This window comes from Lutjanus erythropterus, chromosome 23 (assembly GCF_056507025.1).
Source record: "Lutjanus erythropterus isolate fLutEry1 chromosome 23, fLutEry1.hap2, whole genome shotgun sequence".
NCBI lineage: Eukaryota > Metazoa > Chordata > Actinopteri > Lutjaniformes > Lutjanidae > Lutjanus > Lutjanus erythropterus.
In genome coordinates, this window is record NC_139339.1 from 3,672,879 (window position 1) to 3,697,120 (window position 24,242).

A 24,242-nucleotide genomic window follows, 5' to 3' on the forward strand; every position below is an offset into this window, starting at 1 on the left:
TGACAATAAATCCCCATAAATCTGGTACACTAGACTTTAAATCGCTTTTTACCGTATGCAAATGTTCAAGGATAAACTGAGCTTGTTCTTTGAATGTTGAAAATACACGTTCTGCTTCATGGTAAATCAGCTTTATTATTATACACGGCCAAAAAAAACAGGCTATACAAGAATATTTAACTGTTGTATTTCATACCAAAAAATATATAATATATAAAACTAACTAAAACTACTAAAACTACAAAATAAAAATAGGGTCTGTGTCGGATTCTGCACCAACTGCTGAAAACAACAACTATGTGACACATTAGCTTATACTGACATCTATAGTTTATCGTTTATGTAGTTTATAGACATCATATAAACACTGATTATACCACTTTGTATTATTCTTTAAATAAGAATGTTTTAAATTTTCTTATTTTTTGTTGTTATTCATGCTGCAGGTTTTCCGTTGCATATCTGTTTCATTTAAGTCACTATATTAAAGGTCATGATCAAACTACGACAACTTGAAAACCAGCAGGACTCCTCTCAGTCAAAAGTCCCATCTCCACATCTCTTGGACTTCCTCCACCACCGGGTCCAGATGACGCTTTTGATCTGCAGGATCTCAGCTTCCAACCGCACCAGAGGCTTAAAGGCACAACAACGACAAACACCGCAGCTGCTGTTATCCCGACGACGGTGCAAGTTCCCATCTGCTGTTTCTGCTTCTGTGTCAGCTACAGCAGGGGAGGAAAAGAAAACAGGAATATGGTTGAATTCAGGCTTAGTGGGATAACATGACGCTGGAATATTACACTGATTACAACTTGAACTATACACTTTTAGAAATAAGGGTTCCAAAAGGGTTCTTCCTGACGGGTTCAGGCTCCACCCAGAACCATTTGCTTCCACAAAATGATGTTGCACCAAACATTTAAACTATTTTAAAATTAAGAATCTAACCTCGGTTTAGTTTTTACTCTACGCCAAGATTAAATTTAATGCTGTTGCACTAATACTTAAGGTTTAAAATGGCTGCCTTTTGATGTGGAAGGAGAAAAATAAACAAGTTTCTCAAAGAAAATAAAGGGACGGACTCAGAATAATTGAGTTTTATTACGCATCTCTGTTTTCTTTCACTACAGTTGATAAACCGTCCAACGAGTTTTTCCTCAAGGGTTGTCTGCTGAGCTATCATGGGTAGGCTAGCTAGGCTAATTTAGCAAGCTGGCAGACAATTCAACATTTTATGAACTTTTTTTATCCAGCCAGAAAATAATGTAAAGTTTCATTAAGGAAAGCAGAGCAGAATGGAGAGAATTTAACAGCTTTATTTCACTACAATAAACTTGTCAGATTGGTCATTTTTCATCTAATTGTTTTCTTGCAGGATATGAAGTGAGAAGACTCACTGTAACTACATTTGCATCTTTGTATCTGCAGCCTAATTATGATAACCACTGCTATTCTCATCAAAACTTTACTTATCATTATTAAAGCATGGCTATAACTAAGCTAGCGGTGATGTTAGCCACTTGCTAACTGTAAAGCAAACAAACTTTACTTGCTTGTGTCTGTTTTTTTTTTGTTTTAGTTTTGCAAAGTTGAGAGTTTTGCAGCTGTTGTGGTCGAGTTTTAAGTGTGTTGCAGAGGGCTTGACATCGAGGTCCGGACATCGGCTGAATGTTTCCTTTCGAACATGCAGCACGCAAACTACGCTTTCAGTCTGTGATTGGCGAGTGGTTGCCATGTTACTTGGTTACTTGGGAAGTATTTTCCTCTACCAAGAACCAGAAACAAGCCAAAGGACACTATATGATTCTAGTTAGCACTTTTATTTCTAAGAGTGTAATGCATGTGAATTTTGAGAAGAGGGGTTTTGATCTGTGTCTGACCTTCATCCTCACGGCAGAAAGCGTCTTTCTCTCTTGATCTGTGATGTAGGAGAGGAAGTAATCACCTTCGTCCCCCGGTTTAACCTTATTCACTGTCAGCGTCAAGTCTCCGTGCACTTCCCAGCCAGATGACACAAATGCTCTTCCCCAAACCCAGAGCCCATATCTGATCACCCCGGAGGACAGGTCCACCTGAAACACAGGCTTTCCGTCTTTTTCCAGCCTATACTTTGCCTCTTCTCTCGCAGTAACGTAGTGGAACGGAAATCTGACAGTTCCTCCCTCAATCACAGACACTTCGGAGGCTTCAACAACATTCAGCTGGATGCTTGTGTCGCCTTCGCCGCCACAGGTCAACTCGTACAGTCCGTTGTCGTTCATGTTTGCGCTGTCCAAGACGACAGAATCATTAGGACTCATCCTATACAGGTAACCTGGTCCTGGTTCCCAAACACCATCCCAGTAAGCCACCAGCCGCCTCCAGCCATTGTTCATCCGCTGTACAAGTCTGGCTCTTCTTTTCTTGCAAGTTTCAGTTGCTGGAAACTCAACGGGGTCTCCCAGAATTTTATCAATGCAAAAAATATGATCGATAACACACAAGAGAACGAGCAATCGAAGCCCCGCCATTGTCGTCTCTGCCTCGTCTGTCTCCTGTTAACGGAGAGACTCTTGTGCATGTTGTTGGGAAGTAACTGGTGTAACATGTGGACAAACAGGTCCTGCTCTCTCTGCAGCAGGTGTCTGCATGTTATCATGTTACAACATGCAGACACTAGTGACTGGTTATGGCTGAGCAGAATAACACACAAGCAAAAATAACTAAAAATGTATGAAAACCAGAAGGGGCCTATGTTTTGTCATTGAGACACCAGGAGGACACACTGTCAAGTTGTCTTCACTGGAAGGGCACTCTGGAGGGCACTTTAACAACAAAACTCATTTTTGGATGAACTATCCCTTTAATGTGAGGGATAATGGACAGTGAGCAGGTCGATACTGTGAAATAAATCCGGACAAGATGATGCAGGACCAGAACGCAAAGTGGAGGCGGTTTGAATCATCCTCAAGAGGTTTATTCACAATTACGACCTGCTCACTGTACATTATCTTACTTATTACATGGTTATTTCTATGATCATAACTGTGTCCATAGCAACGGTCTGTTATACAGAAATAACAGACCACATGACCAATCAGAAAATTAATAACCAATCAGAACTATCGAACACAGAATAGTCCCACCTTCTCAATAGATGGCCTTTCATAATTACATTAATTCAGCAGCTCCAGCTGAGATGCTCAAACCTTAAATGGCTCATTTTTGCTGACATCACCCATAAAAAAGTTCTGTCATAAGGTATTGATTAGTTCCTGATTTTGTGAAAAACAGTTAAAATCGCCAAATCTCTTTCACACAATCACACACATGCAGTCACATACATTTCATCACTGATCCGACATCTGATCCTCTCCTCCTCAGGTCATCACGTGTCACTGGTGCAGAGATTCATGGTTGCCATGGAGACGTCCTTCTGTTACCGTAAATTCTCATAACCGGAAGTTCTTTATAAACGCATGCCAGCTGTTGAACGTTATCAGTCTAACTCAGGCTGCTCACTGAACAGGACAGACCAAACAACTTTCTTAACTTTCAGAAACTTGTGGTTCTTCTTCTTCTTCCTTTTCTTTATTTTAACCGACAACACCGATTGTTTCTTTGGAGTTTGACATGTTCGTCTCTTTCGTGGTCGCCGCCCTGCTCTCCTGTTATGCAGGTAAGTAGCTATGCCATTCATAAGCACTGTCGTCTTGCTTATGAATGGTTTGCTTTGCTGGGTTCACACGTTACGACAGCGGCTGAGACAAAAGTGTTTAGTTTAGTGAAATAATCGTTCGTAAAGTTAAAACTTGAACGCATCAGGAAGTGGAGGAAATTCAGTTTGATCAAAGTTTGAGTTGTTGGCTGGTGTGTGTGTGTTAGTGTGTGTGTGTGTGTTAGTGTGTTTGTGCGCGTGTGTGTATGTGTATGTGTGGTTGGATAAGTTTCACTGTAGTGCAGCAGCTTCCTCTTTTTCTTCTCTATAAAATTTTCTGTCTTTTCTTCTCTTTCATAAGATTTGGGGAACAATAGATTACATGACACTGCAGATGACCTTACATGGATACAAAGAAGTATCTTAGAGAGATAAAAAAAAAAAAAACATGATCAGATTACAGATACAATTACTAAAAATTGGTATTATTAGTAAGATTACAATTCTAAAAAAAAAAAATAAAACAATATACTACAATGCACAGTGCATACAGAGCTGCCAATTCATGATCATCATAATCTTTAGTGATTCCACTGGGTGGAAATTTCAGCTTTTTAAATCAATCAGTCAGTTAAACAATCAATAAGTTAGATAAGATAGAAACTCTGCTACCCCAACGTTAAGTGCCATGACACAGCAAACACACTTTTCGTCACAACCGAAAGACCATAATAAGCTGTCACGCATTCTTTGCTACAGTGTGGGAATCTTAAGTCCACGCCTGTGTAGTTTTCTTTTTTTATTTTTAATGCCTGTCTGAAGGCAGATGAAACAACCTGTAACATTCTCCTTCACTGATTAGTTGCTGACTTTCTGTGTTTTTTGTGTTTCCAGGGAGTCAGCACACAGTGGGTTTTTGCTTTATCTTTCCCTGCAGCATCTTGAAACAACACCAAGAAAAGCAAAAACTCAACAATCCATTACTCTCTCTCAATGGTTTTCTGACTCGCCCTACCCTGTCTGGCTCACAGCCCATTTCCTCTCACAAATATATTACTCATAGATACTTAAGAAATATCACACAGCTGTGATTATCTTCAACCAAACACAGCCGTGGAAATAACAGCATGATCTTGTGTGAGGTATTGTTTTTATAAAACAGGTCTACAAGCGATTACGTGCAAATTTTAATTTAGGCCAGTCAACTAGTCTAACAGTAAGAAAACATTTGGAAAGCACTTAAAATTGAGCACAGTTTATTAATTGATCATGTTAAACTGTCTGAAACACAAACATGCAACATGCAAGACCCCTGCAGGGCGAGGGGAGGGGGACTCTGTTGATGATACTTTGCGCTCAAACTTTTTGTGTTTTGTGTTTTGTTGTCTCTAGGAGAAGCCTGGGGGGAAAGTGAATCACAAAAGATCCTGGCCTTGGCTGGTGAAACTGCCATTCTGCCCTGCAACACCCCCATCAGTGATGTTCACCCAACAGTCGAGTGGTCCAAGGACGGTCTCGAACGAGGCATCGCCCTCCTGTACCGTGACGGCTGTGAGACCCACGAGGAGAAGAATCCGGTCTTCCGGTACAGGACGAGCTTCATCATGAATGAACTGAGAAACGGAAACATTTCCCTGAGGATTTCCAAAGTGCAGCTGTCTGACACAGGAACATACAATTGCAAGACGATCCGACAGAACGTCCATACGGATGTTTTGGTAGAGCTCTCTGTGGGTATGTCCAATCAGATTTATCGATAGTAAGGGATCTGGACCAAACAAACATTTTTTTCTTTGTAGGCCAGAGCATCTCCACAGCACTCATGTAAAATTCTTGTCTTTGTAGGTGAAGTTTCTGAGCCCAAACTCTCAATTGTTCCTGCTGTGGGTGGTGGAGTGACTCTCCAGTGTGAAGCGAAATGGTGGCTCCCGCAGCCTGAGATAACATTTTCTGATGATCAGGGAAATGACGTCTCTGCTGAGGAACCAGTGGTTAGTCGAGATTCCAGCGGACGTTTTAAAGTCACAAGGAGGATGACTGTGCAGAATCATTCCAACAGGTGCAACTGATTATAAATGTTCTGCATCTTTTATTCAGCTTTTAAATCCCATTCATACTTTTTACACCCTTTTCCTTTTCACTCTTTCAGCTGCCTCTCCCTCCAAACTAAAGCCAGCAGTTCAGTTCAGCGTCAGCTTTTAATTAAACAAACCTTAAAAATTTCCACACCTTTCATATGTTACTGACAACTTTTGAAGCTGGCAAGACGGTTTAGAATCCAGCATTCACACAACAGTTTCTTCAGAAAATTGCAGAAAATCTCTAATTTTCTACAGATATTGCAATGACACTGTTGAATCATCATGAATTCTTTTTTTTAGTATTTAGTAAAGTGTCACTATTAACAAGGCTATTTTTTTCCAGCAGAAAACTTTACATCTCTCTGTCTAAAAGCTAACCGAACTAAACTTAAACTCATCTCTTTTTTAAAACAGATTCACCTGCAAAGTTCACCAGACGGAGATAAAACAGACAAGGTTCGCAAAGATTTCCATACCAGGTACGCAGGACCTCAGTCCACCTCTAACATCTGGATTAACTGAAGTTTCATGTTCATGCTTTGAACATCCCTGCCGATTTTTCAGCCATATGCAGTTTTTCTAATATTCTGTATTTGGATTAGAAACTGTAACTAGTTTTTTTCTGTCATAAATAGCAATTATAACTTTTCTGAAATTCCAAATATTCTTTACTTTTTAAGACTTAAATATAAAAAAAATATGTGGACATATCCTGATCATTATTGCATGTTCCAGCACTGGTTAAAGATTTTGATCGTATTTCAGTAGGTCATTATTTCAGTTTATTAATAACATACTGAGACTATTCACACTGGAATAAATTAGATTTTTCTTTTCCATGGAACATTAAGTGTGACTGTTGTTGGTGCTGAAGTTTGGTATAATTAGTGAAAATGAAAAAAGCATGCAGTGCAGAGTGAAGCAACTCATAATAATCTGACAAATTATGTAGCCGTTCTATTTATGGAGTGTAATGTTTATGAAATATCATTTAATGTATTTATTTTTGCATAATTATCTTTATTGTTTCAGATGAGTGCATGGCGTCCTGCACTACAATCATCATCATCGCTGTTTGTCTGGCAGTAGCTCTTCTATGTGCATTAATTGTCATCATATACAAGAAATGTTTCAAATCCGGTGAGTCTGTGACATTTGTTTATGTTGTTTATGTTACAAGGAGATGGAGGCACAGTTATGAGTAGAATATTGTGATTACTTCATATTTTGAAATTATATTGATGCAGTAAGTCTGTTTGTAGGAAAAAAGAGTAGTATATGTACCACCAGGGGGCACCAGAGTGAGGATTCACATCATGTCACATCTCATCTAGAAAAAGTAATACAGTTAATTTTCAATTGCTAATAAGAATTAGTCAATACTGAAGCACAGTACAGTCTGCAGTACCAACAAGAAGCAGTTGATCTCACCTCCAAAACTCACTCAGACCACCAAAACACGTCTTACAGGTCTCAAAATAAGCTTGTTCAACTAAAATACTGCAACAGTTCTCACACAGGGACAAAAGCTTTTTTCATATTTTTGCATGTAGTAATTTGTAAAAAATAAAGAGCTGAAAAAACAAAATAATCTAAGCCAAACACTGTTCATCTGTTTAGTAAGAAGACTAAAAGCAGGACACCTGGACTCTGTTTTCCCATGATTTTGCATCTCACTATTGGGGACAACTATTTCTGAAATTGGTCCAGCATTGAGGTTGAGCGATGCACTGCGCTGCAACATAATCTACATACAGCAATTTTACCACCTTCGTCTTCATTCAAACTGGACAGAAATGAAAATGAAACTCGCCAAAAACTTTGTCTTCCACTGTTCCAACAATCACCAGCTCTGGTTTGGTCAAAATAAACCCTTAATTCACTGCATCAGATGTAAAAAATGATCTGAAACGATGTTCAGAGCCAGAGTGGTTTCAGCTCTAATTCCAAAAATGTAGGATTTATTCCCAGCAAACAACCAGAGTTGGTGATTGTTTTAGAGGTAGAACAACGAGCTGAGACATTTTGGTGAGTTTCATTTTGTTTCTGTCGAGTTTAAATAAAGATTGCGATGTTAAAATAAGAGTTTTGCAAAGCGGGTGTGGTTGGCGAGAGCAATACAACAGCTGTTTCTGGTGAAACAACATGTACTTATCCTTCAAAAAGTTCCATCTCTATAGACGCTTATGGAATAAAAGTTAAAAAAATTAGCCACTAGTGGCTTAGTTTTGCTTCTGCTGGCTGGAGTGCTCTCTCTCAGTGCTGGTTACCTTGTGAGGCAGCTGGATTTGCGAGATCACATGAGAATCCGTCTTGCCAGGCTTTAAATTATCCGTTTGTGTCCACACCAAAAGTGGTGCAGCCAATCAGCCTCCAAGGACAAACCACTGGCCGTTACAGGCGCAGTTTTAGATGTGCAGCAAGAAAGGCCTATGGAAGCGACTCGTCTCGAACTAACAATGGCAAATCCTGAAGATGTTAACGTAGATACTGTGATAGCATCAGTTATATCAGAACTGGAGAATCTTCCTTCATCAAAAGAAAAGCAAAGAATAACAATGAGGGTTTTTCTCCACGGAAAAGTTGTTTTCACTCTTCTCTTGACCAGCTTCGCCAAGAGTTTGATCTGATCAGGTGAAGCTAGCCCAGCGTTAGATCCAAAGTGTCTGCCCTTTTCCAAAGAGTTCCTAAAGACGACTTCCCTCTGCGTAACAAACCATATGGCGTGTCAGGTTACTGGACCAACTTCAAAAAAATGTTGTCTCCATTAGTCACTCAGACATAAAAACATCAGAAGAGTCCACGATGAAAAATATAGAAACTAAATAAATAAAGCTGACAAAAGTCTTTACAGCAAATAAAAGAGGTGAGGGATGTAGAGCTCTTAATGTGAACAAGATACAGGAAAATCCAAAGTGCACACATGTAGCTCAAGTGCAGGTTGACTTGTCCACCATCTTTGCTGCCCACATCCAGTTGGGAAAGTTTCACTTCACCACAGAGTCACACGTTATGATGGAAACGACCGCAAGGAAAAGGAAATGAAAGTACTTCAAAGACTGGGAAATTACTCATCTATTGTCGATTCAGTACGACTGAATCAGCCAAAGGGTACGGGCCAAACAGAAATGGTTTTGTTTTTTATCAAAAATTTCAGCACTGGCAACGTGCCACATTGTCCCACATGAACATACTCTTTGTTCCACATTTGGTTGTTTGGAATCTGGTGGCCCTAATGCAGCATATCAGGAAATATTCAGTTATATACTTCTATTTCTGCAACAAAACTGAAACAGCATGTGAGGCAAGTGCTAAAAGAACATATGTTTTTATATTTCCACAGTTTTGGGACAAAAATTGCCGTTGTGCCATAGAAACCATCAGAACAGCAGAAACGGAAGAAAAGAGCTTCTGAGAAAAATTGGTGAACTGAATCTGAGACCTCATGAAGAAGAAAGGATCATCTGCCAACTAATTGAAAAACTGAATGACCTGTGCCAGCATGGCCAGCCTGCGACTGACAACAGTCCTCCCAGATCCGTCCCAAAACCAGTTACCCCGCCCCCAAAACAGACCCCCCACCCCAACAACCCAAAGCCAGTGGCCCCAACCAGCGGCAACCCTCCAAAATCTGGCAACCCACCCCAGAACCAAGATTTAAACCCTGGCGTCCCAGTGCAAAATCCAGCACCTGCTCCCTCGATCCAAAGAAGCAGCCACGACCGCAGCAGCGCCGCTTCAACAGGAAACGCCGCTCAGCCATCCAGTCCCACTTCAGCCGTCGCCGCAAAGGAAGGCGTTATCGGACGTTCGCAGAGCGTGTCTCGACCTCACGCTAATAGTAACAAACCTCTACGGAGAAACACCATCTCAACTTTCAATCGCTACAGTCCTCTGGCAAGTTTACGTGAAGATAATGAGCCGCTGCTGCTGCACTGATGTTCACAAACTGCTTGGTGCGAAAAAAAAAATCCTTAGCGTGGTCAGAAGTTTGCAGCAAAGGTTTCTGCAGATATGTTGCAACCTTGACTACCGCTAGCAGTGAGAAAATACGTTTCTGCATAACTTGGGTGAACTTACTGTTTTAAAACAAGCAGGACGCCGCAAAATTGTGAAAAACAATTTCTTAATCAGTTTACCATTTCTGATATAACACATTTTCAACATAAAACCGTTTTGCCAATTTACAGTACATAGCTTTACTGTGCCTCGCAATGATGATGAGCCATTCGGAGGCATTATGTTTTCGAGCAGTCCCATTAATATGAAGGTGTTAACTCAAGAACATCTCAATGGAATTTCTTCACATAGATACAGATATCAAATTGAACTTAAGGATGATGTGATATTCCAGGAGCACTTACACAGAAATGTCCTCTTGGACTTGATTAGAATTTGGAGGTTAAAGGTCATTTTGACTTCTCAAAACATGTTATGATGTCATGATAGTCTAATCACGAAAACATCTCACACAAACCTAATAGGATAAAATGCTAAAGTGATGACATTTTATATCTAAAATGTCAAAGATCAACTTCACGGGGACATCAGTCCTGTCAACTGTAGCATCTGTCAGACAGAAACGCTGCTATGTGCCCCACCCTGCAGGTGATGATTACTGATAGAGTACAGAAAACTCAGGTTTTATGCCAACGGAGCCTGTCAAAATACTATGGAAGACATGATAAATGTACGCTGGACAACAGCAGACTGGGCTAAAGAGGTGTGTTGCTTTGCAACAATCATCAATTTGTGTGTACTCACGCAGATGCATATTCTAAGACCAGACACAGCTATGACTGTTGTAAGTCAGGCTTGGTGTAAATTCCAATCACAATGCCTGACAGAGCTAAGTCTGCCGTAAGAGTTAAGTATTTTTACGCCCAGCTGGTGCACTCGGCTCCAGGTGAAGACATGAGGTGTACAGCTGTGAGATGTTAATTCTAGTTTTAGTATAGCTTTCATTGCTTGCTTCTTTAACATCTTATCTTTTACTTATCAGGCCAGACTCACACATTTTGACAGCCAATTTTGCTTTAGTTTTAGTTATAGTTATAGTCTTGTGTTTAGTTTAGGGCTGTATAATTAAGTGCAATATTATCAAAATGGCAATATGGCCAAGTGCAATATCCAAATCACAGAACCAGAATTGCAATTTTTTTGAGAAAATATGTGAGAAAAGAGCATTATAATGTAGTGCTGAAGGGCAAAAATGTCATTGACAAAAACTATAAATTAAATTATTAGTCAATGAAATTAACACTATATATAACCAAAATCACTTCCACTCAAAATCACTTCTATATGTTGTCGGTGTACACTCAGGAAATACTTCTGTGATGTATTGTTTGTATTTCAATCAGGTTGATTGTAGATTATTATGTGCATATTCTTTCAGTATGTTTAGTGCAGAACCTTTATTTAAAAAAATCCTGTTTCGCACATGGCATTTCTGAATCATGTTGCAATCACAATATCTGTAAAAATATACACACATGATTTTTTTTGTACATATCATGTAGCCCCAGTGTCATGTTGCATTACTTATACCTTGAGGAGTGGGGGTCCTCTTGTTCTATTAAGCTATCTCTGTATTTTGCTCATTTTAAGATACTTGTCTTGTTTTTTCTTTTGTATATTTACTACTGCTCTTTAATAAAGCAAAATTATTTCTTATCTGATGACTTGATTAATTGAGGAATAATCATTACAATACTCAGGTCCAGCTCTAAATTACACAGTTGCCCTGCCCTGAAGTGTACCCTGTTATATGGTCTGTTTTAGTCTGAGTGAGAACAAAACGTACAAAATTAACATAATTCTGTATTATAGAAGGCTTGAAACTAAAGATGAGACCATAAGCCCATAATGAAACTGTTTACTGAGATCATAAATCAAGTGAGAACAGGATAATCTTCTCATAGACTCTGATACAATCTGACTTCTTTTTGCAACCAGTGGAGTCGCCCCCTGCTGGCCATTAGAAAGACTGGTTTCACTTTTCAGAACCAGAAACTTTGTCTTTGAAATTTTCAATTCAGTGTACAGTCTATGGCCTGATACTGCTAGGATGTATAGCTCAATACATATATGATAAAAACACTTAAAGGGACAGTTCACCCCTCAACAAAAAATTAATATTAATGTCCTGTAGTACTGCTTATCCATCCAGAGTTTTTCTGTCGTCTCTTCAGTATAATTGAACTAAATAACACTAAATGAAAATAAAAAAACACTTGGAAAAACTCAACAGTAATGTCTCTTTCCAGAAATCATGACCTAGTTACTGAAAATAATTTCTGTCTATTAGGAAGAAAATAGTTCCTACATGAAAGGTCAACTGGAGTAACTGGAGCATGAGTTTTTGGAAAGAGTCACTGGTTTAGAATTTTTCTAAATGTACTTTTTTGGAGCTTTGAGCTCCAAGCCAGCTCTGTGCATGGAAAAGGGCCATCAGTGCTATTATAGTGGAAAGGAGGCAAACATCTCTACGACTGATATGTCCAAAACTTTGCAATTCACACACACAAAAAAAAAATCTAGATGGATAAACCATATTACCTGGCAGGGGAAAAATACCTATTTTTATAATACCTTTAAACATCACTTTGATTTCATGGGAACTAAAAAAAAAACGGGTGTAAACAGGGTCAAAGTTGTGCTAATTGATTGAATGTTTGAAAATTTGATGCTTAGTGTAATTTCTGCTTCAAATTTGCAGAAACCAGCACTCTTAAAAAAAAGCGAGTATCGGACGTAGATTCATCATTCATGCCTCATTCTTATGACATTCACGGTTGTGGTTTGTATCTTATGTCGTTGTTCTTTGTTTTGGCTGCTTCAACATAAGACCACCAGCAACATCCTGTTCACTCGTGTATCCACCGTGAAGCTGGTAGGAGGTGTGAATTAGTCACCATGTTGAGATGAGTTGAGGTGAGGTTCTGTAGTGACGTTTGTTCAGTTACATAAACCAGTGTAACACGCACTCTAAATCATGAGTGACTATAGCATACTGTTACAACCACGCTATGGGGTCTACTGATCCTTTCCTTCATGTCCTTTGACAGAGCTGATGGTAAACATGACGTGCTGCAGCCAGGCCTATTTATGTGTATTTGGGTGCTGTAATGTCTGGGAGACTAAATGACAACTCCTCACAGTATTCTGAATGCCGTCATGTCCTTGTCTTTGGTGTGGCACTGTCACAGCAGCTGAGGGACGTGAGTAAGGAACAGCAACCTCAAATAACAACAACCTACAGAAAGCTGTCAATGGTAATGCGCACTAAAACTCTTAAACAACACCAGGTAATGGCAGAAGCAGCCTGCTTCGATGGGTTGCAAGGACACTTGTGCACACCAGACCACAGAGAGGTTAAAACCTGCGGAGCATTCAAGATGGGCGACCTGGCTAACCCCCGCAAAGCTAGCTGCTTAATGATACTGATGACTGATGGTAGCTTTCTTAATTTGTTAAAGTAAGAACCAACATGTGTACAACCCGGCTTTATTATTTTATTATCTTGCAGATTCGCAGCTGCCTGTGATCACAAGATCACGTGAAAATCCATTTTGCGAGGCTGCAAGTTGTCCGTTTGTGTCCATTCCAAAAGTTGTGCAGCCAATCGGCTTCCTAGGTTTTCAAAATCCCTTTATTGTCAACTCTTCATCCTCCCCCACAGAGCAAAGAACCTCTCAAACAGCCCATATTTCACAACATGCCAACACATTGTCCGTCATCCCATAATAAACATGTTCCACTCTCAGTCTGGCCTTTAACAGACCCTCCAGAACCAGCACCGGCTGCCAACATTTTGAGCCCTTTTCTCATATGTCAGCCGGATGGCCAACTTGGCAGAACGAGAAATTAAGTTTATCATTGTGTGAACACTCTTCTTCCTGACACAGTGTGTCAGACTGAAAATGAACAAACTGAAAGAAAAAGCATCCCCGAACCCCTGAAACCACCTTTTTAACGGTTCAAAAAGTGGCAATAGCTGGGGACAACAAATGTGCCAAAGTCTCAGTTTGAGTATAGAAAATGCACTCGTCCCCTGACCCGTGGATCCAGCTGGGCTCTGTATCTCTTTGTAGTCCTAGGAGGGACCACTGGCAGCTCTGGGTGTGGTTTTTGTGACCAGCGTTGGAGCTGCGCTTTGAGTTCCCGCCGACAAAGCCAGCTGACCCGATCACAAGCAGAGCTCAGCTGTTAATCTTAATGTGAAACCCCCCCAATCACAAAAATCAACACTTGAACAAACACCAACAAGAAAAACCAACCAAAATATATTTGATGTATACTTTTTTTTAATTTTGGCCCATGTCCTGCCAACAGAAATGGAGGGAGCGAGTTTTACGACTTAGATGCACCGTTTTCTCTTTGCCGAATTTAGAGTTTATTTCTACCAGAGCTGGTGAGTCAAAAGATGAACCAAGATGGTTTTGCGGGGAGTTTTATGTTTTATTTTTGTGTTGAGTTTGAATGATGAAGTCACTGTTTTTGCAAATGGAATCTGGTGGGTTTGTTGAGAGCAATAACAGGAATCCATTCTTTAACAAAACGGCTTATGTCTTTGGTGTTTGGTCTTTTTTATGTTGTCAGACACTTAGAGGAACGATCTGACAATGTCAGTGGCAAAAAAAAGCAGTTTTAGCGGACGCACTTGCAAAGATTACATTGCAGGCTGTTTTGCCGGCAGACGGCTGCAGCTGTATTGTTCACTACTGGACCAGTTTCAAAAACTGTCAGTCCAATTAATCATTTGGGTGCAAACATGTAGGAAGGTCGGAAAATATCAGTTACCCTTTAAGTTAAAGCTGTGGCCTCTATGACATTTCTTATGAACAAGTGAGCAACAAACCGCAGCAAGTTTAAACCGCAGCTTCGGAGGACAGAGCAACGACATTTGGGGAAACAAGTTCAGCGAGATCCACCCAGTGCAGGTTTGCTCATTTTCTTTTAATTTTCATCTCTGCACCATGTGGTCTTCTTTTTATGTCAGGAAGTGGGCTGGCTGCAGCAAGACAAAGACAGACAGACGACATCAAGACAGGATGGAGACCCCCACACTCTGCCTGATGCTCTGTGAGAAATTTAACTTTTTAAAAGAATATTGCCTCCCGCGCTAAATTTTTCCCGCTTGAAGCCTTTTTTTTTAAAATAATCTTTGTATTAAAATACAGTTTTATGTATGTGTGTGATTTGTGATATGTGCTGTGATTTTAAGAATGGGAAGAAATCGACTTTGTCAGATTTCGTGGCAGATTTTGGCTTTTCTTTATAAAAACTGTAGTTTGCAGATCATTCCCTCGGTTTTTCTGTTGCTGTAGATCTGATGCAATCATTCTGTGGGCTGATCACCTCTTTGTCTGGTTACCAGGAATATATAGTTAGGATTGAGCAGTGGTGGAAAGAGTATGAAAATCTGTGCCAAACATCAGTGTTGTCACATTACAAAAATATTACTCAATTACAATTAAAAGCACTGGTGTTAGAAAAAAGTCTCAAAAACTACTCAGAGTATTAGTTAACTGTTTTAACTGTTGATGGTTAAGGCATCATCAGTAGCAGTTATTCAATCAAACATTGTTTTGTCATTTTTTTTCTTATTTTAAAGGTGTGTTCTGCAACATTTTCTTAAAGATAATAATGTATAGGCTCACATTACATAAACCCTTTCTATTACTACCTATGACCCACTAGAAGTGTGTGGTGGTGGGTGTATCTGCAGAGACCGGGGCGTTTCACGAATGCAAAACATTGGGGGTTGACATCCTGATGTGGTTATGTAGCTCAGACAAATCCTACTGACTCTACCTTTAAGTTTCAGTTTCTTTATTCAACAAAACAGCGTCAAATGAGCCGCAATGGCCCTTCGCTAAGTCCCGCCCTCCTTAGTTAATAAATGTTGGCAAATCTGCCAAACTTTCCACTCTCGCACGGCATTTATGCAATTTACAGTGATAACTGGCAGATTTAGCAACGAAATGGGAGTAATTGTTGAAACACGAGGTCTGTGATTCTTTAATGAAGTAAACAAAAGCAGCTTCTCATTTCTAGCTGACGACGGTGGATTTTGTCGACTAAGATAATGACTCGAGCAGATTTCATAAGTATACAAAAATCAACAGATTACTAAACTGAAAATAATTGTTACTGTAGATATGACTTTTTGCCGTCCTCAAAGGGATTTTTACAATCCTTTTTACGTTTACGTTTCAGCCACGCTGATCATCCATCCCAACAGATCTCAGTTCTTCTTCTATGACTCGCTCACTCTGACCTGTGAATCAGCGGGAAACTCTAGCAGCTGGACGATAAAGAGAAACACCTCCTCTCAGACGTCTGAGCCGTGCAGCCTCGGCTGGGGAATACCCCTTTGGTCCTCCTGCAAAATTGACGATGCTTATCCATCAGACACCGGAGTGTACTGGTGTGAGTCTGAGTGCGGGGGTCGCAGCAACAGCGTCAACATCACCGTGACCGGTAAGACCAAACGTGGAGATTTTACAAGTATATTTGATGCTGTGCAGGTCTGACAGAGGATAGACATGGGTTATTTGATATTTGAGTTGTTATTTGAACTGAACAATTGAAGAGAATCTGTAACATCAGAGATGCTGTGGTTTGTGTTCCAGATGGCGTTGTGATCCTGCAGAGCCCTGCACTCCCTGTGACAGCAGGCGATGAGGTAACACTCCACTGTTCCTACAAAGAAGAAGACAGCAAGAACGCCACTTCTAATTTCTCTGCCAGCTTCTACAAAGATGATGTTTTCATCGGGACTCAGCCTGCAGGAAACCTCACCTTCTCCACGGTGTCCGTGTCCGACGAAGGTTTCTACAAGTGTGAACACCCGACAAAAGGACAGTCGCCGCAGAGCTGGCTGGCTGTTGCAGGTGACCATGACTCTCTGCACCCTCTGCATTATGTGAAGGCTTGTTTTAGCATCACAAGCAAGTCTGCAAGATAGAACGATGATGTATGAAGAGCTTGCATGCATCCTCAAATCGGTGTGGCAATATGGTCACACATTTTTCCCTCAACCTCGACCTTTTAACAGAATTTGGTCTGAGACAGAATGAGAAAAATTGGTTTTGGATCCCTCAGGTGTGACCACCTCCCAGGCTGGTGTCAGTTGAGGGGAAGTCAGACTAACGAGATGTCGACTGTGGATACAAGACACTATTCAGGCGCCGTACACTATACAAGCTACATGCTGTAACTTTTTCTTTTGCAAGCCATTTTATCACTGTGGATCACCTTCCAGTGTGCAAATGTTCCACCAAAACAACAGACCAGCCAGAAAGTTTTTCCTCCTATAGCAGAATCATCATATGTTGAGGCAGACCTTTCTCCCACACTGTGCTGTGGCAGCGCAAGACTACTGGAGGGGATATATTTTAAGTTGTAGGGGCGACACGGTGGTCTAGTGGTTAACACTGTCACCTCACGGCAGGAAGGTTCTAAGTTCAAATCTCCCAGCTGTCTAGGGGGCTGGGAAGTTTGTGGCAGGGGCAGGACCTTCCTGTGGGTTCTCTACGGGTACAAAATTTGGTCCAAACATGGTCACGTTATCTTGAACTTGAAATGAGCTTCACGGGAAATGAAAATGACATGGAGTGACACAATAAGAAACATTAATATTGGTTTAAGTGCAGGCTTTATCTAGAATATTTTCACGGCTTTACCTTGCTGTCAGGAAATGGCTGTTAAATAAGCTCAATGTCAGGATCTCCACCGCCACCAAACTCCATTGGCAAAAACAGTAATTCTATAATGCAGAACACAGGAGCTGCTCATCTGCCGCTGCCTCAATAGTTTATTTTGTTTGTGTTATTGTGTGACTTCAGTGAATCTGAACAAAACCCGTTTAAACACCAAAATCACACAATAAAACAAACAAACTAACAGATCGAGGCAGTGATTGATCAGCATCTCCTGTGTTCTGCAAGATAAAATTAGTATTTTTGCTAAAAGAGTTTGGTTTGTTTGGCGAGAGTCTTATTTCGCTTATATAATTGCGGTCTCCCGTTGGAAAAGGCTGACGGCGAACGTACACTTGAACTGATTTTTTTCCAGCAGCAGTACATTACTTAGCTTCCTGTACACTGTTTGCTATTCAAACATGGGATAAGTACCTCTCGAATCCACTAATAACTGTTTTTCTTTTTTTTCTTCCTCACAGTCAGACCTCCTCCTCCTCCTGTCCTTCCTCTGCTCTGGCTGGTGTACACCATCCTGCCGATCACCTTCTATAAGCTCATGCTTTTAGTGTGCGTGATGATATACAGAAAAAGGGCTCAAGGTAGGAACACATGGAAATAAGAAAAGTTAAAATACATCCAACTTTAACCACAATATAGGAACATGTGTGTTAGCAGCTATATTATAATTTGACATAAATATAAATGTATTGAAATTATGAAAAGCCACTTTTCTTTTATGATACATGCATTTTTTAAATTGAATAAGTATGAACTGAAGCAGACCTTCAGATGTAATAACATGCAGGCTTTCGGACCTGGTTCTCTGGCCCCCGTTTTGAAGAGCTGCTATAACTTTTATAAACCACCAGATGTCACTGTGTTACTGAGTCTGAAGCCCCAAAGCTTCGACTCTTTTCTTTCTCTCTCTTCATCCGCCCGTCACCAGGGGGCAGAGCTTCACTGGACTTCTGATTGTGTTATGATATTATGGGCAATTTAGTTTGCTTTTCCCTTTACTTTCAGCGTGAAATATTTAATTTGAACTTCTGTATTAATGATTTCTCATATAATAGTGAAGATTTATGCGTATCTGTGTGTATATGTGTTATGTTTCACTATAAAAAAGATTTGATTTTTGAATCAAACTCCAACTCTTAAGTTTTGAAATAAATGAAACAATGTTTTGCCAACCTTTAATATTTTGTTGAAAAATGTACTTTTGTTCTTTAGATGAACTTGAATCTTTGAGTTTTAGAAACTCCCCCCAAAAATCTGTAGTTTGAAAATTGTTCACAGTGAGCTGTGAAACTGATTTGTCATTATTTGGGTGGAAATATTAAATTATTAACCGTTATTCACTTTCACTTAAGTGAGATAACTCAACAATTTTTGAAATACAAAATTTTAGGGGTTTCTAAATCTCAAATTTATCTAAAAAAGAAAAGTAAATTATCTCAACAAAACATTATTAGTTGGTAAAACTTTTTCAAATATTTATAGTTTGAGTTCAGCTCAAAACTCAAAAATCTACTGAAATTTTGAGTTTAATTGAGCTTTGTTGTCTTGACTGTGTTGTTTCTGTATTTGTAAAGAAAGATAAACTTGCTATTTATTTTGTTTCAGTAAAGAAAAAAACAAACCAAAGGAGTATATGATATGTGTATATGATAAAAGAACTTCTCACTGTCATTTAACTGACATAAATGTGGAAAGACGACTACAGTCACATGCTGAAGCAGCGTATTTTTAAACTACAGGAGGAACCTGAACGCTGGAAAATACAGCTGATTGTCTGGAAATATTTAAGCTCTTCCTGATGAGACAAGTGGAAAAATCATGCAATGGAAAGAACACATCTCGCTATTTTGATTTTGTTGCCAGGGAAGTCACACCTGGTATATTTACTGCTTCTTTTATAACATGCCAAAAATCACACAAACGATCTGCAACAGGCATCCCGTAACCACTAATGAAAGATTCTCAAAAGAAGAACTTTTTCATCTAAAAAGGTTCTTCATGGAGCTCCCAAGAACCTTTCAAAAAAAAAAAAAGGGGGTCGGGTCCTGGGTAGAACCTCAGCCCTTCACAAAAAAACATTTTGGAAACTTATCTCAAAGAGTGGCATCAATCTTCTCGTCTAACTCTTGGCAAGAAAAGTAAAATATTTCCCAAAATGTCAAACTTTGCCTTTAAATCTGTCTGTTGTTTCATTACCTGTATGTTAACGTGATGCACAGTGAAATAAAGTGATGTAAGTCCAGTTGGAACAATGATTAATTATAAATACATATACACATATATATATATATATATATATATATATATATATATATATATATATATACATATATATATATATATATATATATATATATATATATATATATATATATATATATATATATATATATATATGAAAAAATCAGTGCTTAATTCTGTTGATCAGGTATGAAAGCTCAGGTGTGAACTCACTGTGGGACACAGTCCGAAGAAGGAATGAGGAAGTGCTACTTCAAAGAGGCTATTAATATAACTTCGAAAAATAAAGAATACAAAACCAGACACTGTAACTCTACACCCACAGATACTCATGACAACACAGACGGGTACATTGTGATCAAACAAATCACTTTTCAGGTAATTTACATCTGCTCAGAAAAAACTCCCTGTATGTAGTTTCAGATCAGGATGTTATTGTTGTTCACACAGTCCTCACCTCAGACTAGTTTCACAAGGTTTCCAAATCTATTGGAGAAAGGTGAGATAAATTCCCTGCTGAAACCTAAAACTCGGTTTCATTGTTTTTTCAGCTTGAGGGAAACGCCTGTTGGTTCAGTGGAACAAGACAGAAAACAAAACTAGACAGAGTGAAAAAATAGAACAGGACAAAGTCGAATCAAAATATCAACGCCCCGGTTTAGGCGTCCTCTATCACAGTTCCACAACCCTGGATCCACTGCTCAGGGTCAGTGCTATCCAAACCGGATTACAGTCATGTCTTCTCCGTTCAGAGAGACAAGACAAGACAGTCTGTCTCTCAAAGGCTCCAAGGCCTTAGCATGTCGCCTGAAGAAAAACCACATTCTGTTCTGAGTTTTCTCAGTAAAGGTTCAGGATTAGAATCTATCTGGAGATCAAACTCAGTCAAAACAGCAAGAACAAAATTATAAAATATAAAGATGCACAGATCGTCGATGTCAACAGTGTCAAACCTTGTGACAAAATAAAGTAACAAAAATCTGAGTTGGTTCATTGAGCCCTACATGTGTGACATTTGCATGTGATTGGTGGAACTTAAGGGAAGCTCAAACGATTGGTCAAATTTACAGAAAAGATGCAGGGATTGGACAAATATTACAAGTCTGTGCAGATTTCATGGAGACTGGTTGAATTAGCATGAATCATCAACATCGCAACTTGCTGGTGGGACTGATTAAACACCAACAGTTAAAAAGTAACTAATACTGAGTACTTTTTGAGAAGAATACTTTGTACTTTTACTTGTAATTGAGTGACATTATAATGACGTAACACTACTTGTACTTGAGTAGAGATGTTCAGTACTCTTCCCACTGAAATATTCTGTGATTTCCTGTTCTTTCACTTGTTTGGACATTTAAAACACTGAGGGAATAAACATAAATTCAAAAACATAAATCCAACTAAGCAGTGACACACATTTTCACTTGTAATCCTCCATTGTCTGACTTTTGTTGACACGATACCAGAAACCAGCTCATTCACTAAACACAAAAAGAAAAATTCAAAGGATGTCACAGTTTGTTTGTTTGTTTGTTTGACTGTTAGGACCAATAATACCGCAGTCAGGACGCCTTTTTGTTTGACGCGAGTGCATCATTTTTAGAAACTATTCAATCACAACTGTTCAGGCATCTGAAAGGCGTCATAATGTTCTAATAAAAGACATGAAAGATGCTGTTGTATTATCTTGTTATTTATCTCTACATCCGTCCTGTTCTGTCCATGCCGTTGTGTGCATGTGGTTTTTAGCAAATGTTTCTCAAACAGGCGGAAATAAAACATTTGTAGATCTATTTCCAGCTGCAGATGAATCCAGATGTGGTTTTCTACTGCAGCAGTGCAAAGATTCTCCCAATGGCACCACCAGCTGCCATGAAGGACCACCAGGTCAGGGTTGCCAGGTCTGCGGTTTTCCCGCGGAATTGATACGAATAATATCATGAATATATAATATAATATATAATATGAGAAGGGTTTTATCTAGAACCCGTCCAGGGGGATTCTACTGAGAACCCATTTATATTATGGCACAAAGAACCCTTGATGAAAGAGTTCTCAAAGAGTGTCAATAATCCCTGAAGAACTCTTTATTTCAAGAAGGTTTCTTTGCATAAAAAAGGTTCTTAATGGAACAGTTAGTCTCATAAAGAACCCTAGATTAACCTTTATCTTCAAAAGGGTTCTGAGTAAAACCTCAGCCGTTCAGGAAGAACTCCTTTGGAACCCTTAGTTCTAAGAGTGTAAACGCATCAGAATGAAGGATGTAGATATAATACCAAGAGAAGACATGCTACAAACATAAAAAATACAAAATAAAATAAAATAAAATATCAGGCAAAGGGATGACTTACTGTCTCCACCTTTTTTCTTTATCATCTGTATTTATGAGCACATAATTTCTATAATTGTATGTTTATGTCCTCATGCAGGACGGTGGATGAGACCAATAAAAAACTGGTCGCACACGAAAAAAGCCCATGCATGCCAAGCTCAATATGACCAATTTTAGAAACATATTATGAAAAAAATGACAAGGACAGAAAGCCTCAAACATCAAAAACAACATAATAAAAACATAAAATGTCTCCATGCTGCTCGTCTGATGTAATCCAAGTCTCCTAAAGCCTCAACATGCCAAGATGACTACAAAAAAATGTTATTTACACCTCGTTTTTAGCCTGAATCTTCACTGTAGATCCTTAGATTACTACTAATCACTACACTGAAGTTACCCACCAGAGAAATGTAGCAAACTAAGCTACAATAAAATGACAAAAGTAGCTTAATTACATCAAAGCTATTTTTTTTAAAGTAAACACAAAGTATCTATGTATCTGTCTGTGTTTAGTAGTATATTTATTAGCCCCCTTCTGTACCAGGAGCATCTAAACAAATATCAAATTATTTACTTAACTTGACCACAACAATTTGGTTTTGTAGAGAAGTTTGTAAATAAACACAAGTATTATTTCCGAGTAACATAACCATAACATAAGTTAAACTTTTCAGCTTCTCCTGTCTACTCATTTTTCTTACCTCTTCCTGCACAGACACACGCGCGCGCGCACACACACACACACACACACACAGTTTTATTCTTTTTGCTGTCAGAGGACATGTTGCTAGCTAGCGCCATGTTAGCTGTTGATGATTAGCTTAGCTGGCGATTGTTGTGTTCACTTCGGGAAATACCTGAATGTGTGTCTTTGAATTTGTTGGACGTCTTGGATGTTGACAGGAACTTTTCTTTTAGGGTTCCACAGTAAACACCGGAACGTGTAACTGTTCTGTGAGAACCCGATAAGTAACATGAACTTGTTAAAGTCTGACCATGGAGATTCACGACATGTTCACGTCTCTGCCCCGCTGCAACAATTCGCGGGCATCTTTTCATATCCAGTCTATGGCGGCCATCGGCAGGACGACAGGTACGTGACGTCACATGGAGGAGACGCATTTAAGGTTTAGAAATGCGTGGGGAAATGTAGCTTCTGTGGACGCTACCGCGTTATTTGATCACTAAAGTAGCGTAACTACTGAAAACTATTTTATGTAGAAATAAAACTAGTAACGCCGCTACTGCCCAACACTGTGTGTGAGTGTGTGTGAGTGTGTGTGTGTGTGTGCAAACAGCTTTAGGAAACTGATTGCAGTGTATGATTTTTTTCCCAGCTGTTTTTTACATTTGAAAACTGGTCGCAGTTCACTTCCATTGTTTGATAATTTCTGTGGACTAACAAAATAAACCTGAACTTCAGTCAGCACGAGGGTGAGTAGATAATGACCGAATTTTCATTTTGGGGTGAACTATGCCTTTAAAACGGTGGCTGAGGGCTTGCTGACTTCATGAATGTGAAAATTCCCCCATTAAAATTAAATCTGCTGAAACTTCTCAATTTTGTTTTCACTTCATTGGCAAAAATCTTCATGTGAATTTTTTTTTGGTAGGATGATATTACGCACAGTTTTGTAACGTATTAGCATTTAATTTTTCATTCCAACTGCCCCGCCCCTTTCTGTGACATCGACTCAAGTCACGTTTTTTCAGTTGCATGACGTCATGCCGAGAGCAGAGCGTAAACACTGAAACTGCTGGTCTTCCTCGTTAACAAATGTCCAGTATCACCTACTTGATTTTGCTTCTTCTCTCTGCTGCCCTCAGGAGAAAGTTTAAAGTTTAAGGACGCTGCTCTGCACGTTTTTTACAGCATGACCGGATAAAGACTTCCTTACCTAAAACCTCATGAAGTGTTTACCTGCCTCCAAATTATGGACGAAACGAACTGAACCATCCACAGCACAGGTGAGCCTGATTATAACCCTAGAAACAGGGGGGGGAATCCACAGCCTAATCAGTCTGTTTTATCATACTTATATTTATTACCATGTGATTGTGATGGAAACTCCCTGTACACTCCTGCCCCAGCAAGCACTTCCGCAAGCTGTTTTTACTGCCTCAAGCCTTCTTTTACTTTATTTTTCTGCTTAAATCGACTAGTTTTCCCAGACAGTGTCTGTGCATAAAACCGACACCCGCTTAGTCATATT

At 39.4% G+C, this 24,242-nt stretch overlaps 3 protein-coding genes and 1 long non-coding RNA gene across 4 annotated transcripts; 2 read left to right on the forward strand and 2 right to left on the reverse strand.

Annotated features, from left to right (window-relative positions):
- Positions 1–115: 115 nt before the first annotated feature.
- Positions 116–2,569, reverse strand: LOC146305400 (uncharacterized). The gene is made up of 2 exons (XM_084712864.1): positions 1,884–2,569; positions 116–725 (listed from the first exon to the last, which is right to left on the reverse strand). Exons 1-2 carry the CDS (start codon positions 2,511–2,513, stop codon positions 498–500), a joined length of 858 nt encoding a protein of 285 aa, XP_084568990.1. The 5' UTR covers positions 2,514–2,569; the 3' UTR covers positions 116–497.
- A 1,046-nt stretch (positions 2,570–3,615) lies between these two features.
- On the forward strand, positions 3,616–5,539 carry LOC146305401 (myelin-oligodendrocyte glycoprotein-like). Its single transcript, XM_084713087.1, has 3 exons — positions 3,616–3,661; positions 5,033–5,358; positions 5,486–5,539. Exons 1-3 carry the CDS (start codon positions 3,616–3,618, stop codon positions 5,537–5,539), a joined length of 426 nt encoding a protein of 141 aa, XP_084569213.1.
- A 171-nt stretch (positions 5,540–5,710) lies between these two features.
- Positions 5,711–18,383, forward strand: LOC146305402 (high affinity immunoglobulin gamma Fc receptor I-like). The gene is made up of 5 exons (XM_084712885.1): positions 5,711–6,861; positions 14,726–14,808; positions 15,946–16,209; positions 16,362–16,622; positions 17,912–18,383. The coding sequence occupies exons 1-5, from the start codon at positions 6,818–6,820 to the stop codon at positions 18,049–18,051; spliced, it is 792 nt and encodes a 263-aa protein (XP_084569011.1). The 5' UTR covers positions 5,711–6,817; the 3' UTR covers positions 18,052–18,383.
- LOC146305403 (uncharacterized) lies at positions 16,310–23,997 on the reverse strand. The gene is made up of 3 exons (XR_014769147.1): positions 22,887–23,997; positions 16,531–16,685; positions 16,310–16,431 (listed from the first exon to the last, which is right to left on the reverse strand). It is a non-coding gene; the product is annotated as an uncharacterized LOC146305403 (long non-coding RNA).
- Positions 23,998–24,242: the final 245 nt, after the last annotated feature.

Bases quoted from the DNA above. Each gene is read 5' to 3' on its own strand.
- LOC146305401 (XM_084713087.1), top strand. From the start codon at position 3,616: ATGTTCGTCTCTTTCGTGGTCGCCGCCCTGCTCTCCTGTTATGCAG. The intron at 3,662-5,032 runs GTAAGTAGCTAT...TGTTGTCTCTAG, and splicing joins CCTGCTCTCCTGTTATGCAG to GAGAAGCCTGGGGGGAAAGT. The intron at 5,359-5,485 runs GTAGAGCTCTCT...TTGTCTTTGTAG, and splicing joins ACGTCCATACGGATGTTTTG to GTGAAGTTTCTGAGCCCAAA.
- LOC146305400 (XM_084712864.1), bottom strand. From the start codon at position 2,513: ATGGCGGGGCTTCGATTGCTCGTTCTCTTGTGTGTTATCGATCATATT. The intron at 726-1,883 runs GTCAGACACAGA...CCCCTGCTGTAG, and splicing joins TTTCTGCCGTGAGGATGAAG to CTGACACAGAAGCAGAAACA.
- LOC146305402 (XM_084712885.1), top strand. From the start codon at position 6,818: ATGTGCATTAATTGTCATCATATACAAGAAATGTTTCAAATCCG. The intron at 6,862-14,725 runs GTGAGTCTGTGA...TTTTTATGTCAG, and splicing joins CAAGAAATGTTTCAAATCCG to GAAGTGGGCTGGCTGCAGCA. The intron at 14,809-15,945 runs GTGAGAAATTTA...TTTACGTTTCAG, and splicing joins CACACTCTGCCTGATGCTCT to CCACGCTGATCATCCATCCC.